This window comes from Epinephelus moara, chromosome 4 (genome assembly GCF_006386435.1).
Source record: "Epinephelus moara isolate mb chromosome 4, YSFRI_EMoa_1.0, whole genome shotgun sequence".
In the NCBI taxonomy this organism is placed as follows: domain Eukaryota; kingdom Metazoa; phylum Chordata; class Actinopteri; order Perciformes; family Serranidae; genus Epinephelus; species Epinephelus moara.
In genome coordinates this window covers 35,087,599-35,104,927 of record NC_065509.1, presented here as the reverse complement: position 1 = coordinate 35,104,927, position 17,329 = coordinate 35,087,599, and the positions used below count along the sequence as shown (strand labels likewise).

Genomic DNA, 17,329 nt, shown 5'->3' with positions numbered 1-17,329 from the left:
ACCCGACGGGAGGGGTGAGCGAGTGAGCCCTGCAATCTAGAATTTGACCACTGATGTCACTGTTTTCAACCCATTTTACACACTGGCCCTTTAAGATGCTCAAAGAAATTATATCACAGTAAGTAAAAATACCAGTGTAGGCACTGGTGGACCATTTCTGTTGCAGAGTTCAAGGGGTTAATGTTTACATCTTGCACAGCACAAGACCTCTTGTCCATCAGTAGATGAAGCGAGCGTACTTCTTTAGAGAGAAAATAGTTTCTCTCTAAAGAAGTACGAAACTGCTCACAATGAGGTCTGTGGATCATCTCGACTAACCTGGTCCTGATTTCTGGAAAGAGACATTGCTGTTGAATTTTTTTAATGTATTTTTTGGTGCTTTGAGCACCACAAGCCAAGTGCCATCTAGTTCCATTATATTAGAGAGAAGGCAGACATCTCTACGGCTGATATCTCCAACACACGGCAGCTCACACCAAACAATCTAGACTGATGAATATCGCTACAAGTGAGAGGGAAAATGTGTATTTTATTTTGGTGTGAACTGTCCCTTTAAGCTTCCTTTTGATTATTTTTTACACGAGTGATTGTGAAGAAAAACTTACTTCTAAAAATAATCCTGTCTGCCCATCAACATTCCTGTATCATTATCTGTTTGCCAGAGCCCCTCTGATTATCCCCCTCTCTTTCATTTCCCTCTACCCCCTCCATTGACATTGCACCGTTGCACTAGTGTGTGCTGATTATGAAAAATGCTTCTGCTGGAAAGTGAAGTGGAGCTCGTGGCTGCTGCGGGCTCATACAGTGGAATAAGGCCCAGAGGTGAAGTAAAACCAGCCAGTGTTGGTAGATAATCCACATTTCTATTAGCCTACTTAGCACTTTTCTAATGGGGCTCACAGTCTAGCCCAGGAGATGAGTGGTACGTCTTGTATTCATTATCACTAAGTCATGGCAGCCTTATATTTTTCAAATGCCAATACTGCAGTTGATCACGGGTAATTCATGTGTTAGGATTCAGAATTGACTTTGAACAAGGTGATGCGGGGTGACGAGGGGATCATATTTGATTGGGTTTGATCAAAGTCTAATCGGGAATTAATTAATCTAAGATTGGCCTTCTGCACCGGCTCTCTGCACTCTTGTCACTCCTGATTCTGCTCCACACCATTCATCTTTAATCATTCATCCATCTATCTGTCTGTCCGTTTCCATGCAGATGAAACAGATGTTCTAAAAATGTGTTCTGGTATAAAAACAATAAATCCATGCCAGTAATCAGTCACGAAAATGATTGGTACAACCTGCCCCTGCTCAGCTTTATTACAGCTGCCACTGTCTCTGCAATTATCTCGTGGAGAAGAGTTTTACTCTCTGTAATCATTCTTATTACAACTTTCCTTACACTATATTTCTGATGTATTCCTCCCTTTGAATATGAGAGAAATAACGTTCAGTTGTACCAATAGCCTGCACGCACAGTAGCCCTGAAGGTTTTTAGCTTGAAGCTGTGAAAATCATTTCCTGGCTCTGAATGGCATACGTGTATCCTCCTTGCAATGCAAATAGAAGGCTCATTTGCCTGCATTGAACAGCTTGTTTTATGCATAGAAGGACACAGTGAAAAGTGGGAGCATATAGGCAAGGACAAAAATTGCACGGTCATTAAAGGCTCCTTTCAAAACAACGACTAGTGTCCTTTCAATGAAGTTGTTCTGTCTAGCTCACAGCACAGAGCAGATTTTGATCCATGGTTTTAAGTCCACAAGGTCTTTATGCATGGCTGAGAAAGCAAAGGTTAAATCATGCACCAGAACTGACCTCCAGTGTTTATACGCTCTAAATTTAACTCCTTTAGGGTTTATAAAAATTCATGCTGTCAATGCAAAAACAACAGCTTCTAAAAGACGCAACTCCCGGCTTTCTCAATCTTCTCCAAGCCCCTCTGTAAGGCAAGAAAGACGATACCCATTTGGGGCTCATTGGAGCAAATCAGAATTGTCAGCACTGTGGGTTTTTACCTTTTAAACAGGGAAGATGGATAGATAATCACCACATGCCATTCTGGGGGCCAATTACACAGCTTTGTGTGAAATTGGAAAACCTGTTCTCTCAGAGCTCTAATGGATGTTCTGGTCATTAGTTATTTGAGAGTCTTCTCTGGCTGTAATCAAACGTGAAACATTGCGTTAAGCGCCCATAAAAGAACAGCTGCCTCTCTAAGTGACCTTCTGTTTAAGAGAACCCAACTGTCAGCCGTGTGGCGTTTTGCGACAATTATTATGTGTGTCGCCATAAAAACGGCTCTTATTTCCCTTCTTTTTGCAGTGGTTGCATCTCATTTTAATGTCTTGCTCTTGGTTGTATTTACTTTTCTGGGTCTGTTAGGTGGCTGTATGCTGTCATATCTTACACACGAGGCAGATGCATACTCTTACCCATCTGCTGTCTCTTCGTTATCCAGTCTCTTTACTCTGGGTGTAATTTTAATCGGCAAAGCAAATTACTTCAAGTCTGTCTCCAGACAAGTTTTAAAGTATGTAATATTTTGTTGAGCATGGTTTTTCAGCATAACCGTTACAAGAAAAATTCTGAAAATGGATCTGCTATTTCTCCCTCATTGAGAAATGTGCTTGCAGTGTGTTTTGCTTTTGCTTTTTCCAGCACGGGTTGCCCTTGGTTGACTGGTGAAAGAGCAGTTATTTGGTTGAAATTCCTTTTGACATTGGGGGACCAAAATTTAATGTCAGGACGTCTGTTTCCAACGTCGATTTGATTGATTTGGTTTTAAGTTGTTTTGTTAAGTAACCAAAATCCAACTTCTTCTAAATTCATGCCATGTCAGTACACAGTAACGATACTTACTCGTATGGAGAACAAAATCCAACGTCTACAAAACATCATAATGTTAACCTCCACACAACGTGAAATTCTAACTTTGTTAGACATTTAAAATATTGTAAACCCAATTTTCATTCTCCAATTTAACGTCTGTCTGATGTAAGAGTCCAACATCTTTCTGATGTCATATTAAATACTGGTGCCAGCTGGAAAGATGGCTACCATTAGTATTAGAGGACACACTGGTGAGACTTAGCCATACATGTTTGAGCCTCAGTCAGACCCAGACTCTGTTATGCACCAAAATCTGCGACTAGCAGCCACATCAGAATGCTAAGTGTAGTTAGCATCTTTTATTTGTTTGTTAGTTTGTAGGCCAACTGGCAGTGGCTGACCCAGCGTTGATGGTTGTGAAACATAAAATGATATCTGCTATGATGGGGTTTTTTGTTAGATAGTGGAAGAAAACACCAGGGTCCAGTTCACATTCAAAAACTTCACACTCTACAATGTTTGATGTGAAAACTTTCACTGTGCTAATCCTAACTCTGTACTGACAAGTCTGCTCTGCAATGGAAGTTTCAGGTTTCTTTGCTGGTGTTGTGTTGAAATCTGTTCCCAATTGATATGCATCTCCCATATTAAACAGTGATTGACTTTCATATTAGTGACGCATCTAATCTAGCTTATGTTTACATCTCAGATTTTAGGGAACTGCACAAACATCACCTCCTTTAGGAATTTGAAAATACCTCTCGTGATAAACTTTGCACAGATACAAGTCAGTATAGTCGAGGTCAGACATTTTAGGGGACATTAATACATTTTTGAGTGGAGGGAGAATCATAGGAATACACAAACTAACATGCTAATGTCTCTCTCCCTCTGCTTTACTACAGGTGACCATCTATGTAGTCAGCAAGGCCCGCCTCCTCTGCCACCAGCCCCGCCCCCACACAAGCAGCACCCGTCCATCACGTCCCTGAGCCGCAGCTCACTGGCCAATCAGAGGAGCCCGAGCCCGCCGCCTACAGCCGGCCTGGCGGCCGACTTGCAGAGTACGGCGGAATGCGTCCAGCTGCAGGACAGCTGGGTCCTGGGCAGCAATGTGGCCCTGGAGAGCAGGTGAGTGACCCGCAATGACCTACAACAGAGCTGGGACATTCGGCACCAGGTGCTTTATTAAGACGCCATTTTCACTGACTCAGAAAACAAAATGATGTGAAATAAATGAACAGGGGCCAAGTTGTTTTTAAGTGTTTATTTCAACTTGAGACCAATTGCAGTTTCATGCTGAAATTAATGAGGTGGGTTCTGGAATTTTTTTTAAATTTCACCTTTAAAAATCAAGGAGGGAACATTTGCTATTTACTCATTTAATCTGACAGCTTGTTTGTCTCATTTTGATTACCTCAAATCCACTGACCTGTGTGCTTCATCCAGCGGCCCGTTTGATGTGTTTTTCAGCTATTGGGCCCACATCCATAAAACTCACAGTCAGGGTCAGCAGTGACTCACCCAGTCGTGATTGAACCAGCTGTGTGTTTTTTGTTGACAAACATGAATTACGGGCTTTATATGAACGCTGCCTGCACCACACTTTCATCATTTGCATGACCTGCAAAGGTTTCAGGAAAGCACACAATAAGTATCACCCATCTTGGCAGGATGAAGTTCAGTACTAGATAGTGTGAACCTCAGCACATGTTAACTCCAGCCGTGACATTTCTTGCTGTCTGCTGAAGAGCAGTGCTGGGAAGTCGGCGTGTCTGAGTCTACATCCTCCCCATGACAACTGGCAATAAGCTGCACTGTGGAACACACTGGGAATTGGCATTGACTAAATGGCAAAAAACGATCCAAGTAAACAATAACTCTTGACACCTGGTGATTTTATTAATGTTTTTAGTGCTACCCCTTCAAACATGGGTGGATAATGGTATGATAATTCACTCCAGGTTTTTGTATATTGAAGTTTGGCTGATTTTAGGCCTATTTTAAGGACTGCTCCTCATCAGGGTAAATTATCATGGCACAAATTGTGCATGTCTTAATATGGTTCCCGCTGAGTTTGATAAACATGATGCTTTTTTCCTCGTGTTAAAAATAGTGTTGTCAGGTGTTCATAGTTTCTTTGCTTTCTGTATGCACCCTCAATTAAGGGCTGATCACTAAATGAGATAGACCTGCAGTCAGAAGCAGAGTGCAGGATTAGAGTGAACTATGTGGGTATCAGAGAGCGTGCCAGTTCAAATCAGAGAGGCTATAACTTAACAGGGAACTTGGTGAGGGGATTGTGTGTTATATCGAAATTTGCTGTGCAAGATACTACTTTGTCATAGGGGCCTCTGCCAAGTTTTCCTCCTGAAACATCAGTTACATCTCTCTTAATCAGCGAGCTCAAAATATCCCGGCTAATGAAGTGCGGTACATTGCGCTCTGACTCAGAAATGGCCTCGAGTAGATGATTGCATTCTCGCCTGATATTTCCCTGGCACAGCGTACCTCCTTTCCAAGGCTCCGATGAATGCAAACTTTGTATTTCGTCTGTGGCAGCATAGAGCAACAACCTCTTATGATCTGACTGAATCAATTGGGATACGTAGTGACAGTTTCACTTTCTGGGGAAGATGCAGTGATTGAATACTAACCGCGCAATGACCTTGAGCTGTCTTAGCCGTATCGACAAAACAATATGTGCACACCTATCATCAGCAGAGGCATAAATCACTATCACCACAGTGGACTCTAAATCAAGTGCTTGTCAGTGGGTGGGAACTGAGGTGCTGCTGCGAACCAACAGGGCCAAAAGGGAAGACCCGGTTCACCACGTAATTGCAGATGTCAAGAAGACCACCAGGTTGGGAAATGTAAACAGAAGCTCCAGAAAGTATTTATTAGGATGCCTTCAGGGGGTTTTAGGCCAGCAAAGTCGTGGCACAGCGCATACACAGGTGGCCTCAGGTACCGCTGGGATGTGAATTTCTTTTGAATCCTCAACATTGACATTTTATTCCCTATGCAGCACAGCAGACGTGGTCACGTGCAGACAGTTAATTATTCTGTACAAGGCCGTTGATTAAAAAAAAAGTGTCAAATATAAATCACAATGTTGTGATCTTGTTCGGTATATTTCCTTTGACATGACCTCCTTGAAACTAAAGCACTCATTTGACAGCATTAGCTACTTTCACAGCAATTAGCAGTAATGAATTATGTGTGTGTAACCTCCCATAAAAGTGCTAGTCTTCAAAGCACGAGTGTTCTAATTTGACTCAATACCAACTAGCTTTCAGTGTGAATGGCTTTCAGTGTTCTTTTAAATGACTGAAGTGCTGCACTCAGTAACTACTACTGTAACTACTGCTCATTATTATATGGTGAGTGAATAAAGTCACTGATCTCACTGTGATCACGCTGCCAAAGCTGTGTCAAGACACCAAGTTAGATTTCGGCTCATTTACACTCGCACTTTAAAAAGATCAAACATGTGCGTCAGACAAATGGAAGCTTTCTTTTACAGCTCGGTGAAAAAATAAAGAGTGAACAAACATCAAGCGAAAATGAAACTTGGGCCCGGCTACAGTGTGTAATAAAATCCATGAGTCCATACTTTTTCGTAGGACACAAGAACTTCAGTACTAAGTCGATGCCAAAATTCTGAAAAGGTGACAGTGCTCATTTTTCTCCCAGTACCGTAGGTTCCGGAGATGCAATTCTTCCAAACCTAACAGGGCAGCACATACGCCGACAAGCATTTTAGTCTGGCGTTAAATGACAAAGGAAGAGGAAGAATGCCTATAAGCAAGGCAGAACAACAATAACACTTGGAAGATGGCAACAAGTACAGCTGCAGCGCCAGGTCCGCCTTTACTAATCAAAAAGAAAAGTGTTTTTTTTTTCCCCAGAGGCCAGCATGTTTTGTTAATGTTTGGCAATTAGAGCACATCATATTTATACTATGCTACCAACACCAGTACTATGATGTGGTACTGAGTGTCTATTCTGTGCTAAGTGCTGCACGTTTTGGGCTTTTACTGGTCACTGAGAGTTAAAACTTTGGGTAAACGCTGCACTCGTCACTGACGCTTTTTACCCGACCACCCAATCACAGAGGAGGAGGGGCAGAACAAGTAGCCTACAAAGACCAAAGCTGTGTTCAACTCTGACACAACATAGCACAACTTTTATTTAAATGGAAACAGTGGTGCGTTGAACACCCTGTTGTGTAATGCAAGTACTCTGCCTTTTAATACAGCAGAGTTATATTCAGTTCTATTCAAAGGGGCTTTATTGGCATGGAAAAATATGTTACACTGCCAAAGTAAGTGTGAAATAAAAACAAAAATTGTGTGTACAATAAGTGAAGATGTACAAGAATTTGGTTCATATACACATAGCTGCTGATTGAATAACAAGTCTGACACACCCACAGAACAAGCGAAAACGTACCTCAAAGCCTGTTTCACACCTTTTTGAGGAAAAATGATTAAACTCTTAAAAAACTGTAGTACAACAGTGTACACTGTTTTCAAACTGAACGTGCCCCAACTGTCACATCTTATATGCACAGTGCTGAACAACATCAGAATTTCATTAACCCACATAGACTAGTTCTTTCTATTCAAGGTGGACCATCAGGGATTAATAATATTAAAAAAGATTCAATATAAATGTTTTTAGTAAAGGAGTGTATGTTTAAGTAGATGGGATTTACTGTTTTGTTTTTGTTTTTCACTGCAATATCAAATTGGGTATAAAGCAATGTTGGAACCCGTCGGCTATCATCTGGCGACAATAAAGCATCTGTGGGCGAGGGCCAATATTTTGGGATGATCCAGTGTAGCCAGCGGACATCCAGGTCAAGACTTTCTCTTCCTTCAGCTCATCTCTGTAAACAGATGTTTGTGTATGAATGTAAATACCAAAAAAAAAACCGCTGATATAAAGCCAAATCTTCATCAGACAATGAGTTTAGAGACTGCATTTGGGCCAGTGCGGTCTGGCTTTCCACACAAACTGTTTTCCTGCCGTTCAACCATCATTGCTCAGTACTACTTGGACTACAAACTGACTACAGAAACTGAGACCAGAACACGTCTGATTCTGCAGACATATACAGATAACATGCCGACTCGTTTGTGATGTAAAGTTTAAAATTCACACCAAGTATAGCAATTCTGAAAAACATTTTCTAAGTTATAACAATGGATCAGGATAAATCCTGTTATCTGTTGAAAAGCAATGAGAAATGTAGATTTTACACTTGAGATAATTCTATGAAATTGCTCTACTTCAGGTTTTCTGTTTTAGTCTAACGAAGGCCTCTCCATTTAAAGGGCTCAATTAGTTTGCAACAGAGCAGTGATACTGCTTGCTGTTCATTGTTATTCTGAAGTGCAGAGAGGACATTCAGATCTTTAAAGTGTGTGGAGTACTTTTAATAAACCCCTTCGGTTTCCCTGACTAACCATTTGGCTTCAGTGCAATAGTTTTTCTGTGAGATATTTTCAATTAGAAATATTCCATTGAATTTCATTATAAAATGAATTGCCACGTCCCTCTAGAGACCAGTGCACATATACGGTAATTATTCTTGAGCAGTACTTAATCCTTTGTTTAAAATAGACTATAGCAGCATGTGTGAAATTAGTATATTTGACGCCTGTATGGTGCCAGCTATAAGCTCTATAAGTGCTCCACTGGATAAGATACAGGTAGGCGTCTGCTCTTACATATGTATGTCCTTTGGAGCCCACTTCAGCATTTTTTTTCACTTAGATTCAGTGAGATTCAGCTAGAACAGTCATTATGACATTTCAGAATCTTCAGTCTTTTGAAGGCCTGCCCAGCCACACGTTGCAGTTATAAATGTGCTGTCAATCCCCGTTGCATTCATGTGTCAAGGGAGTCCTTTTGTGAAATGAAATTATGTCTCAGCTCTGAAATCATCATGTGGTACAGTGTCCCACAGACAGTACATTTTCCTGATGGAAAACGTGTTAGAATTGTTCTCGGGGGCGAAAAAGAACAGCAGAGGTAATCCAAGTAGGATTTGGTTTGTGTGTGTGTGTGTGTGTGTGTCGTTGTTTGTGTGGGATGCGCATGTAAATCATGAGTCAGACAGTCATGCTTCACATCAGAGGAAGGAAAATTGAACTTTTTTTTTTTTTTTTTTGTACAGCAGCCATGGTGTCAGGATCGCACCAGGACTGATTAGTCATGTGTAAGAAACCAGCCAACTAGCCTTTTGGAATAGGAGGGAGCTTGCAGTGATGGCTGGTTACCTGCCAAAGTGGATGGTGGTGTAGACAAAGTGGTAATCCTCAAGACGTATTTTTTTCTTTTTCTCGTGTGTTTTCCTTTTCATTTATTTTGCCAACATCTTTAGTGCCAAGCACACATTTCTGTGGTGATTCCAGAGTTCTGCAATATTTTCCTCTTATTTTAGGCTACTGTATAAACTGCTGCTGCTGCTGGCAACATGAAGTGCATCTGGTCCAGATGATTATTGCCAGCAAATGTAAAAGCTTTTAGAAACAGAGGACGGATAGTGAGGAGCAGTCTGAATATTTATCCACATAAAAAAGTCATTTCACATCACAAATTTAACCTGCAGCAGCTGAAATACACCAGAATTTGGTTTGTATTGCCACAGAATAACTGTCTCAGGCCTGGAGTTGGACTCCAAAGACCACCTTAAATGTATGTACATAAGAGCTGAGCTCTACCTAATCAAACTTGTTAAACATAATAAATTCCATGTGCAAACAATCTGAGCACTCTGAGGGAGTGACTCAAGATGGCACCACGCTGATCTCTGTGGGCAGGATGGCAGGGAAAAGCTTCCCGGCACTGAAATACCATCACACGGGCGCAGAGCTAGCCGTACCAGAATAGCACCCGCTAGCAGGCCCCCTGTTGAGAGGGCAGGTGGCGATCTGGGGGAGAGCGACGGCGACGGCAGAGAGTGTGAAAACGAGCCACAGAGATGCCCGCCACATCTGGAGTCTTTTTTCAGCCTCGGATTAAAGCGGCCTGATTATTCCAGCTCTCACCTTGAAATGCTAATGCTAACACAGAACAGCGACTAATAGGCAGATTACATATTCTGAGGGCTTCGATTCGCATTGTTTCTGGTGTGCTCTCTCACCCTTCCAGCTGGAGCTTAGCCGTAGACAAATCCACCCACTCACTGTTTGGTCTTTTGTCCTCTGTGAGGATGTTTTCAAATGTCATCCTGATGACAAGCAGTGTTGTGAGAGCAGAGGAGACCAGGCTGGCTGCTGCTTTTGTGTTAGAGGCTTCTCAATGGGACAGACAGGCGTGCACACAAACGCACCGCGCTCATACTGACACACGGCCATTCATTTTCTCTCTCTCAGTCTCACACTCTCTTGATTGTCTCTTTTCCTCCTCTCTCTTTCTCTCTCACTCAGAGTACACCACATCACTATCACTAGGGCTGGCTGGATTAGCATAGTAATGTGCCTTGTTGCATCACACTGGCTGTAATCAATTAGCCGGTCATCCAGTGTGTATAGCTGCAGACATTTACACTGGTCTGCTGTTTGTTAATCATGTCCAACAGCATTTCATCTTTAGACCCCGTCAGTCTGCTCTTTAGAAAAAAAAAAAAAAAAGGCTGACATGAAAAACATCAACACCAGAATTACATTAAGCGCCGAGTGCAATAAATGTCCGGTGCGGGAATTTGTCTCGGTGACGCTGGTACACACAGATTCTGACAGCTTTTAGTTTCACTCTGCACTCTCTCCTACAAAGCATGAGGGATATAAATGACTGAAATATAGCTGACTTTCTAGTTTTAACCACCCACAGAGTGCCATATGTTTCTGGTAATTATATGTGCATTCAGACTGTTCAGTCAACCTAATTGTGCAAATAAACACTATTTTATGATTTGTTAACATATGTTTTTATTTAAGGTATTTATTGATACAGTTTTTTTTGTTTAGTTGTTAGTAAACTTATAACAGTGTGCTACAGATGCCTTTGAAGTTAGTTCTAGTTCAGGTGTGTTTGACTTGGAGCCCATGAGAACATCATGTGCTCACATCTTTGCATAAATAAGAGCTCAGGTAGATTTGAGACCTTTATATACAGGCAAAGCTGCCTCCATATCATCTCTGCAACATGCAATTGGTAGTCACCTCCCTCAAATAGAGTGCACACACACACACACACACACACGCACACACACGAACTCCCACCATCACGTCTCTTTCTGTCTACCTCATCAGATTGCATCCACTTACACTTAACTCCCCAGATAGCGGAGCGTGTTTGCCCGTGTGTCTGACTGCACGTCTGCCGCCTCCGACGTTGTGCAAGTTTTGACCTCAATTCATACCCAACTGCGTATTACAGAGTCTGCCGCAGCGGCTGTACAGATTGTTCCAGATTGAAGAATCTGAACTTCTCCAGGTTTGCCGATGCTGGGAGCATTGTCATTCCAGCAGTGACACGCCATAACCTTTAAATGGAATCCCTGTCTGTCCATGACAGCACGTGTCAATCGGGGCATCAAGGAGCCAGACGATCCAAATCTGACATTTGTTCTTTTAGTCAAGAATTGATCAGGGGAGGTTTTAGCCCAGAGATATCCTCACAGGAGATAGGAAGTAGCTGAAATATCAGCGGCAGGGCTGAAATATGAGCAATGCATTATGGTGTGGGTTTATAATGTGTCCTTTGTAAAACAAACCTGTTACAACTGTTAACGACTATCTGATTACAGACTCCTCTGAGGAGGTTTTCATACCACTAAGAGTGGAAAGTCCTCAGAGACATGAAGTCCGACCAAATGAATATTATAGTTAACGGAAGATTACAGTTTGAATGAATTTGTTTAAATCAGTCTAAAATAAAAACCTTAATAGCACAGCTTAAAGTTAAGGCCTTTGCCCCGTCTGCCATCCCGTCGTTATGTTAAGGTAATTATGTGGGGGCAAATGTGCGGTGGCGCTGGTATTTCCCCTTAAAGGCTACTGGAGGTTGTTGTTTGCATGATACTGTTCAATTTGATCTAAAATAAAAACCATAACAGCGAGAACATTCATTCTTTTTGCAGCAGAATGCTAAAGTTTCTGTTTTCCTTGTCAATCAAAACACAAAGTGGTGCCAGAGGAATGAATGATGAAACTTGATAAAAACGCCTGTGCAGTCTGGTCATAAGAATGAGCACATCTCAAAAGCTAAATGATGTACACAGTTCAAATAACGTGTTGAGGGTTTAGAAATCTTTTGTTTATGTTTCTACATTTAGAAATCTTTTGGATTCACATGTCTTGTGTATTTATTTTGGAAAATATGATGAAAAAAAATCCCTTTTTTATGACACAGTTTAAATACTTTTATCATTTATGCTTTATTGACTTGCATAACGTCTGAGCTGAGGTTGTGCAGATTTCAGTGATATGAAGCATATAAATGACCCAATAATCACAAAACCCTACATAGACACTGATGGACCATTTCTGTTGCAGAGTGTAGGGGTTTAATACAGTTAAGGCGTGTTAGCTCACCGTCCCTGTCAAATAATCAGGAAAACTACGATTAGTAAGTGCCACTACATGGATTTTCAGTCCTTAACTGCTCAGCTTCAGATTATGCGCCCAATTAGCCGTTCTCAAGCTCTTTTACTAGAATCAGGATTAAAAAAGCCTTTACAAAACTTACTCAGAGACTTCACAGATGCCGCGCAAATAATTGATGAGCAAACACGGCTTTATCACTTTATTGGTGTGTTTAAATTAGCGGTTACCATGGCAACCCAATCCTCCTGGGATCTATAGGACACTTAAAACACTGTGTGTGAGACTTTTAGCAGACGGGGATGCGAGAGCAAGAGAGACGTCGGGACTGTGCTTTCTCTGGTCCTTACTCTCTGTAGTGACAGTTTATTTACCAGATGTTGAGGTGCCCTTGAGCAAGGCACTTAACCCCCAACTGTTCCAGTTTAAAGTTAATTGCTGTGGCGGCGCTGGGCAGGTACTCTCAGGTGTAATTATGGGTGTAACAGTGAGTGTGAAGGAGAGTAATCATCCAAAGCAATTCTCAGCTGAATAATAAAGGTTGTGTTGTGCAAATTGTTTATTCTAGTTTTTTATTATTATTATTAGAATTATTAATCAGCACAAGCAGTGTTTTACAATTAACTCCTAAAGTAATCCTTGTGAAGACTTTAAGACTTTAATTTAGAGTTCTATGGGATCTCTATTATCTGGGGGGGAAAAATCACCAGCGAGAGAACTTTATCTACGAAGTAGAAAATACTGCCTGACAGTGTATTTTGTTTTGTTTTGTTTTTAATCAAAAATGGACAAAGTGCAAAGAATGAAATTCTACAGTTATAGATTGGAGGAGCGTTTGCAATGCATGGTCAACCGGTCCAATTTCCCTGACCGTCCCTGTAAGCCTGGAGGCATTTGGGTATTAATCTCTAAGTAGTGGCAAGAGTGGCAACAAGGCTTAATTCATTTACTTAAGAGCTTTTCACGTGGGGTTTAAAAGTTAATAGGACGATCACTCCGTAGTGCATTTGATTAAACCCTCTTAATTACCCCAGGTATAATGGGCTATTAGCAAAGGCCCAGTTGTAAAAGGGCAAGTGGGAGATGATTGTTTTTATGAGGTACTTTTTGTTCACCTCGTCCAATGTCAGGATTATACTGAATATTAGAATTTAACCCAGTTCCTCTTGCAGTGCGATACACATGGGAGTTACCAGTATTATAGGGTATGCTGTATTATTGTGAATTTTTTGGTTATTTGAATTTAAATTGGACTTTCTTCTAGCTGTTGAGGGCAGATTGGAGACAGGAGCAAATTGGGTCTTTTATTCAGCTCAAGAACATTCTGACATAAATGGACACTTACAGTTGCAGATCAAACTTTTTAGCTTTCGAGATGCTGCTTTGATCGATCTCTAATTTTCAGTTATTCATACAATATCCTTTTTGTTCTGTTTTTCTTTCTCCTCTGCAGGCACTTTCTTTTTAAAACGGGCACAGGAACGACACCTTTCTTTGGCGCAGCGGCCCCTGGTTACACCATGGCGACGGGGACTGTTTACTCCACACCGGCGCGCCCTTTGCCCAGAAACAGCCTGTCCAGAGGGGCTTTCAAGTTCAAGAAGTCACCTAAACATTGCTCCTGGAAGTGCACCGCCCTGATCGCTGTGGGGATAGCAGTGGTTCTGTCCATCATTCTCTGCTACTGCATAGGTAGGGATGAGTTTTGAAAAGTTTCACTGATTATCTGTTCTCAAATCACAAACGCAGCCGAATGACAACATTGGAAAACAGTTCATTAAAAGATAATGGGACATCATTAAGATGATCATAATAATGAGGGCTACACATCAGCTAGTTTTGTGTCTTTCAGGCTTTCCATGGGCCCTTGAAAAAAACGAAGGCCTCAAAGGTTCTTGACAGACATGAGTCATTGCAGTGCTTAGATTTATATATTTAGTGCAAGAACAGAAATGGAAGTTCTTTTGATATAATTTTTTATTCAACATTAGGGAGCAGGTGTGTGAGCTTCTGTAAAGCCTCATTGGGTCCTTGAATTTGATGGAATTTGGCCCATAGAGTCCTTGAAAAGTCTTTGAATTAGATGTTAAAGAAGGTGGTGGAACCCTGCTCTTTTAAACACACATTTCCACAGTCAGACTTACAATAAATTGACATTTGTGACTCAAAAGGGGAAAAATCCCTTCAGATTCAAGTTTTGACGTGAGACTTGGATCGACACAGCAATGAAAAGCAACAGTCAGTCCTGGCATATTTAATTACCAGAGCGATGCATTGAAGGGACTCAGTTCTAGCAATGAAAAAAAACAACAATTAAAACAGCTTTGAAAGGAACATGTCAAAACCATAAACCATGCCGTTCTAATGGTCAGCATTCAGACCTGAAAGTCTTTTCATCTTGACTTCCAATTTGTTTATAGAGACTAATGTGTTGATGACTCCGAACTTGCTGTCAAAGACTTGAGGCTTGATTTGGACCCTCCCCAAAAGACATTAAACCTGCTCTGCTCATGCCTCGGTTTATGCCTCTACACACTTTTACTGTCTCGCTTTTACCCACACATTCTCCCCATTTCTTAGTCTGTACGGCCAGCGACAGATTAGCATCATTCGTTTATGGTAGGAATTTGCTGTTCAAGTTTTTTTGCCCCAGATTCCAATCCGAAGTCATTTCATATTGAGTATCTGCCAGTAGTGAGTCCCAATCGGATACTTCTATTTTCCGAGATAATACAGCTGCACGGTGCACACCTCAAGTACTAAAGTTATTAAAATCAATCCAATGTATATGCCTGACAATTGAATAGCTCTGAAATGCATTAGGAAAAAAGCTGTCTGCATCCAAGCTTTTTTCTCTTTTAATAAAATAACAAACCCTCTCTGTAATCTTTTTGGCCCGGCCGCTGTCTCGAGGGAATTTCTCTCCGCTTTTTAAAAGGATGCTCCAGTGTTTGTTGCTTCAGTACCTGGGTTACCTGGATGAACTGTATTTTGTTGAGTGTTTATTTCTATCATCTGTACATCTTTTGCACGGATTACATTAAGCAATTAGCCTTATTGGCTTTCTGCTCACAGGGGTTTTGTTGCACTTGCAATGGCTTGGTGAGTATGGCTGTTGTCAGCTCTCCACTGCTTGTCTCTCCTCAGAGCAGGGGCTGGGTCCCTCCCCGTGGTGAAACACTGCATGCACCATAGATGACAGCAAAATGCAAGAGACTCTCACACTGAGCTGAAATGAAACGGGTGCATAAAGTTAAGCCCAGCTCAGATCAATGATTTGTGACGAGACTAAAACGTTTTGGAACGTTGCAGAGAAAAGTTGCAGGGGTGTGAATTGGCCGGTCTGAGCTCGTCTCATGCCGGCTGATGGTGTCACCTGCAACTCGGCTGGTCAAATCAAATCGCCAGGGGCTGGTCGGCTGTAGTGAAGTCCACTGGTCAAGTCAGAATGACTGCAGACGGTGTGTCCCCGCCGAACCCCCTGTTTCCATCCTCACTGTGTGCTGGTGTCGGATGGTGGGTCGTTGCTGCTGCCTGCCACACACACACACACACACACACACACACATTTTCACTGACTGATTAATTGGCGCTGGTTATTTATATCATTGTGACATATTCATTATGAATACAGTCCATCTGATGCTCATTGTGTTTGTTTTTCAGCATTTCATCAATACTACAAATGCAGCTGTAGCCAGTATCTCACTATCACTATCCTCATTCATATGTGAAGAAGCTACAAATTATATTCAGCCACAAAATAAGCCTGAAAAGCTGGAAATCAGAACAGAAGTACAGAGAGTTGTTGCATTGAGATGATACTGTCTCCTCTAGTTGCATTGGTGTGAACCAGCAGGTTTTTTTTAGATCGTTGCAGAACGGTGCATTGCAAGTAGTTGTCGGTTTCATCTGGTCTTGTTGCGAATCTTTGGTCTGAACTGGGCATTAGGTAAAAAACATAAATAGACAGTCTCATACTGCATTTTGCTGTTCATAGAGTGTGGTGCTTTGCTGCAGGCGGGGCTCAGGCTCTAGTATTACACACATGGAAGCTCAGCGAAGTGGAGGACAAACAGACAGCAGAGATTTTGAGAGTTTAAGACAGCTGCTGTGCATGAAAGCTTCACGAGTAAAAACACCTGTGTGACAGCTGACATAAAACATAGGATCAGATTTGGCTCTTTATAGCTCACAATAGCTGGTACCATTAGTTAAAAAGTGTCTTCATCAGCCGTGATACAGATCTTTTAGATTGGATCAGGCTATGCTTAGTTCAAGGCCACACTCCTACTAGCTTTTTACCTGCAGCTGTCCTTCAAACTTGCTGTCTACACCAGCTCCGTGTTAGCAATTTAAAAAGTCCTCTCCTTTCCTCCTCACGTTGGTCCACTTAAAAGGTTCAGTACCTGATCCTGTTCAGCAGTTCAGGAGGTGAAAATCTCATCCGTAAACTGCTCACATTGCCAGATATTATAGGCTGAACATCTGTACCGATCGGGGGCTTAGACCAGAACTTTCCTCTTGACTCACTGTAGAGGCAGTTCAGAGGAAAATCGTCCTAAATATCTGAGCCTGGCATGAGGATATTTTTTTCTGCTGGATGACACATGACTCTCTCTGTTATCACTGTTAGATGCCGACAGTATAGAATGTTTACATCTTAATACTGTGCATTTGAAACAAATCGACTGTTGACCCGGACAAAATTAACTATACACTGAGGCTTTGGCATGAATATTGCCTCTGAATACTTGTTATTGTCTGATGTTGAGGTGCAGCACAAGCTGTCACCCGGGTGCATGAAAACCGGCAGTTTTTGTGCCAGAAGCGACATATTTCTTTCAGTTTTAGGGAGAGGAAACATGACTCCATTATCTGCGGTGGCATTAGAAAATCTTTAGACATGTCATTCGGTCAAATGGAACAAA

The 17,329-nt window shown here is 41.7% G+C and overlaps 1 protein-coding gene across 1 annotated transcript in view; it reads left to right on the top strand.

Annotated features, from left to right (window-relative positions):
- Positions 1 to 17,329, top strand: part of si:dkey-237h12.3 (teneurin-3) — a 188,527-nt gene that overhangs the window by 81,096 nt on the left and 90,102 nt on the right. Inside the window, exons 4-5 of the mRNA XM_050042122.1 lie at positions 3,741 to 3,966; positions 13,852 to 14,090. Coding sequence (XP_049898079.1) covers positions 3,741 to 3,966; positions 13,852 to 14,090 — 465 coding nt within the window. The remainder of the gene's footprint in view (positions 1 to 3,740; positions 3,967 to 13,851; positions 14,091 to 17,329) is intronic.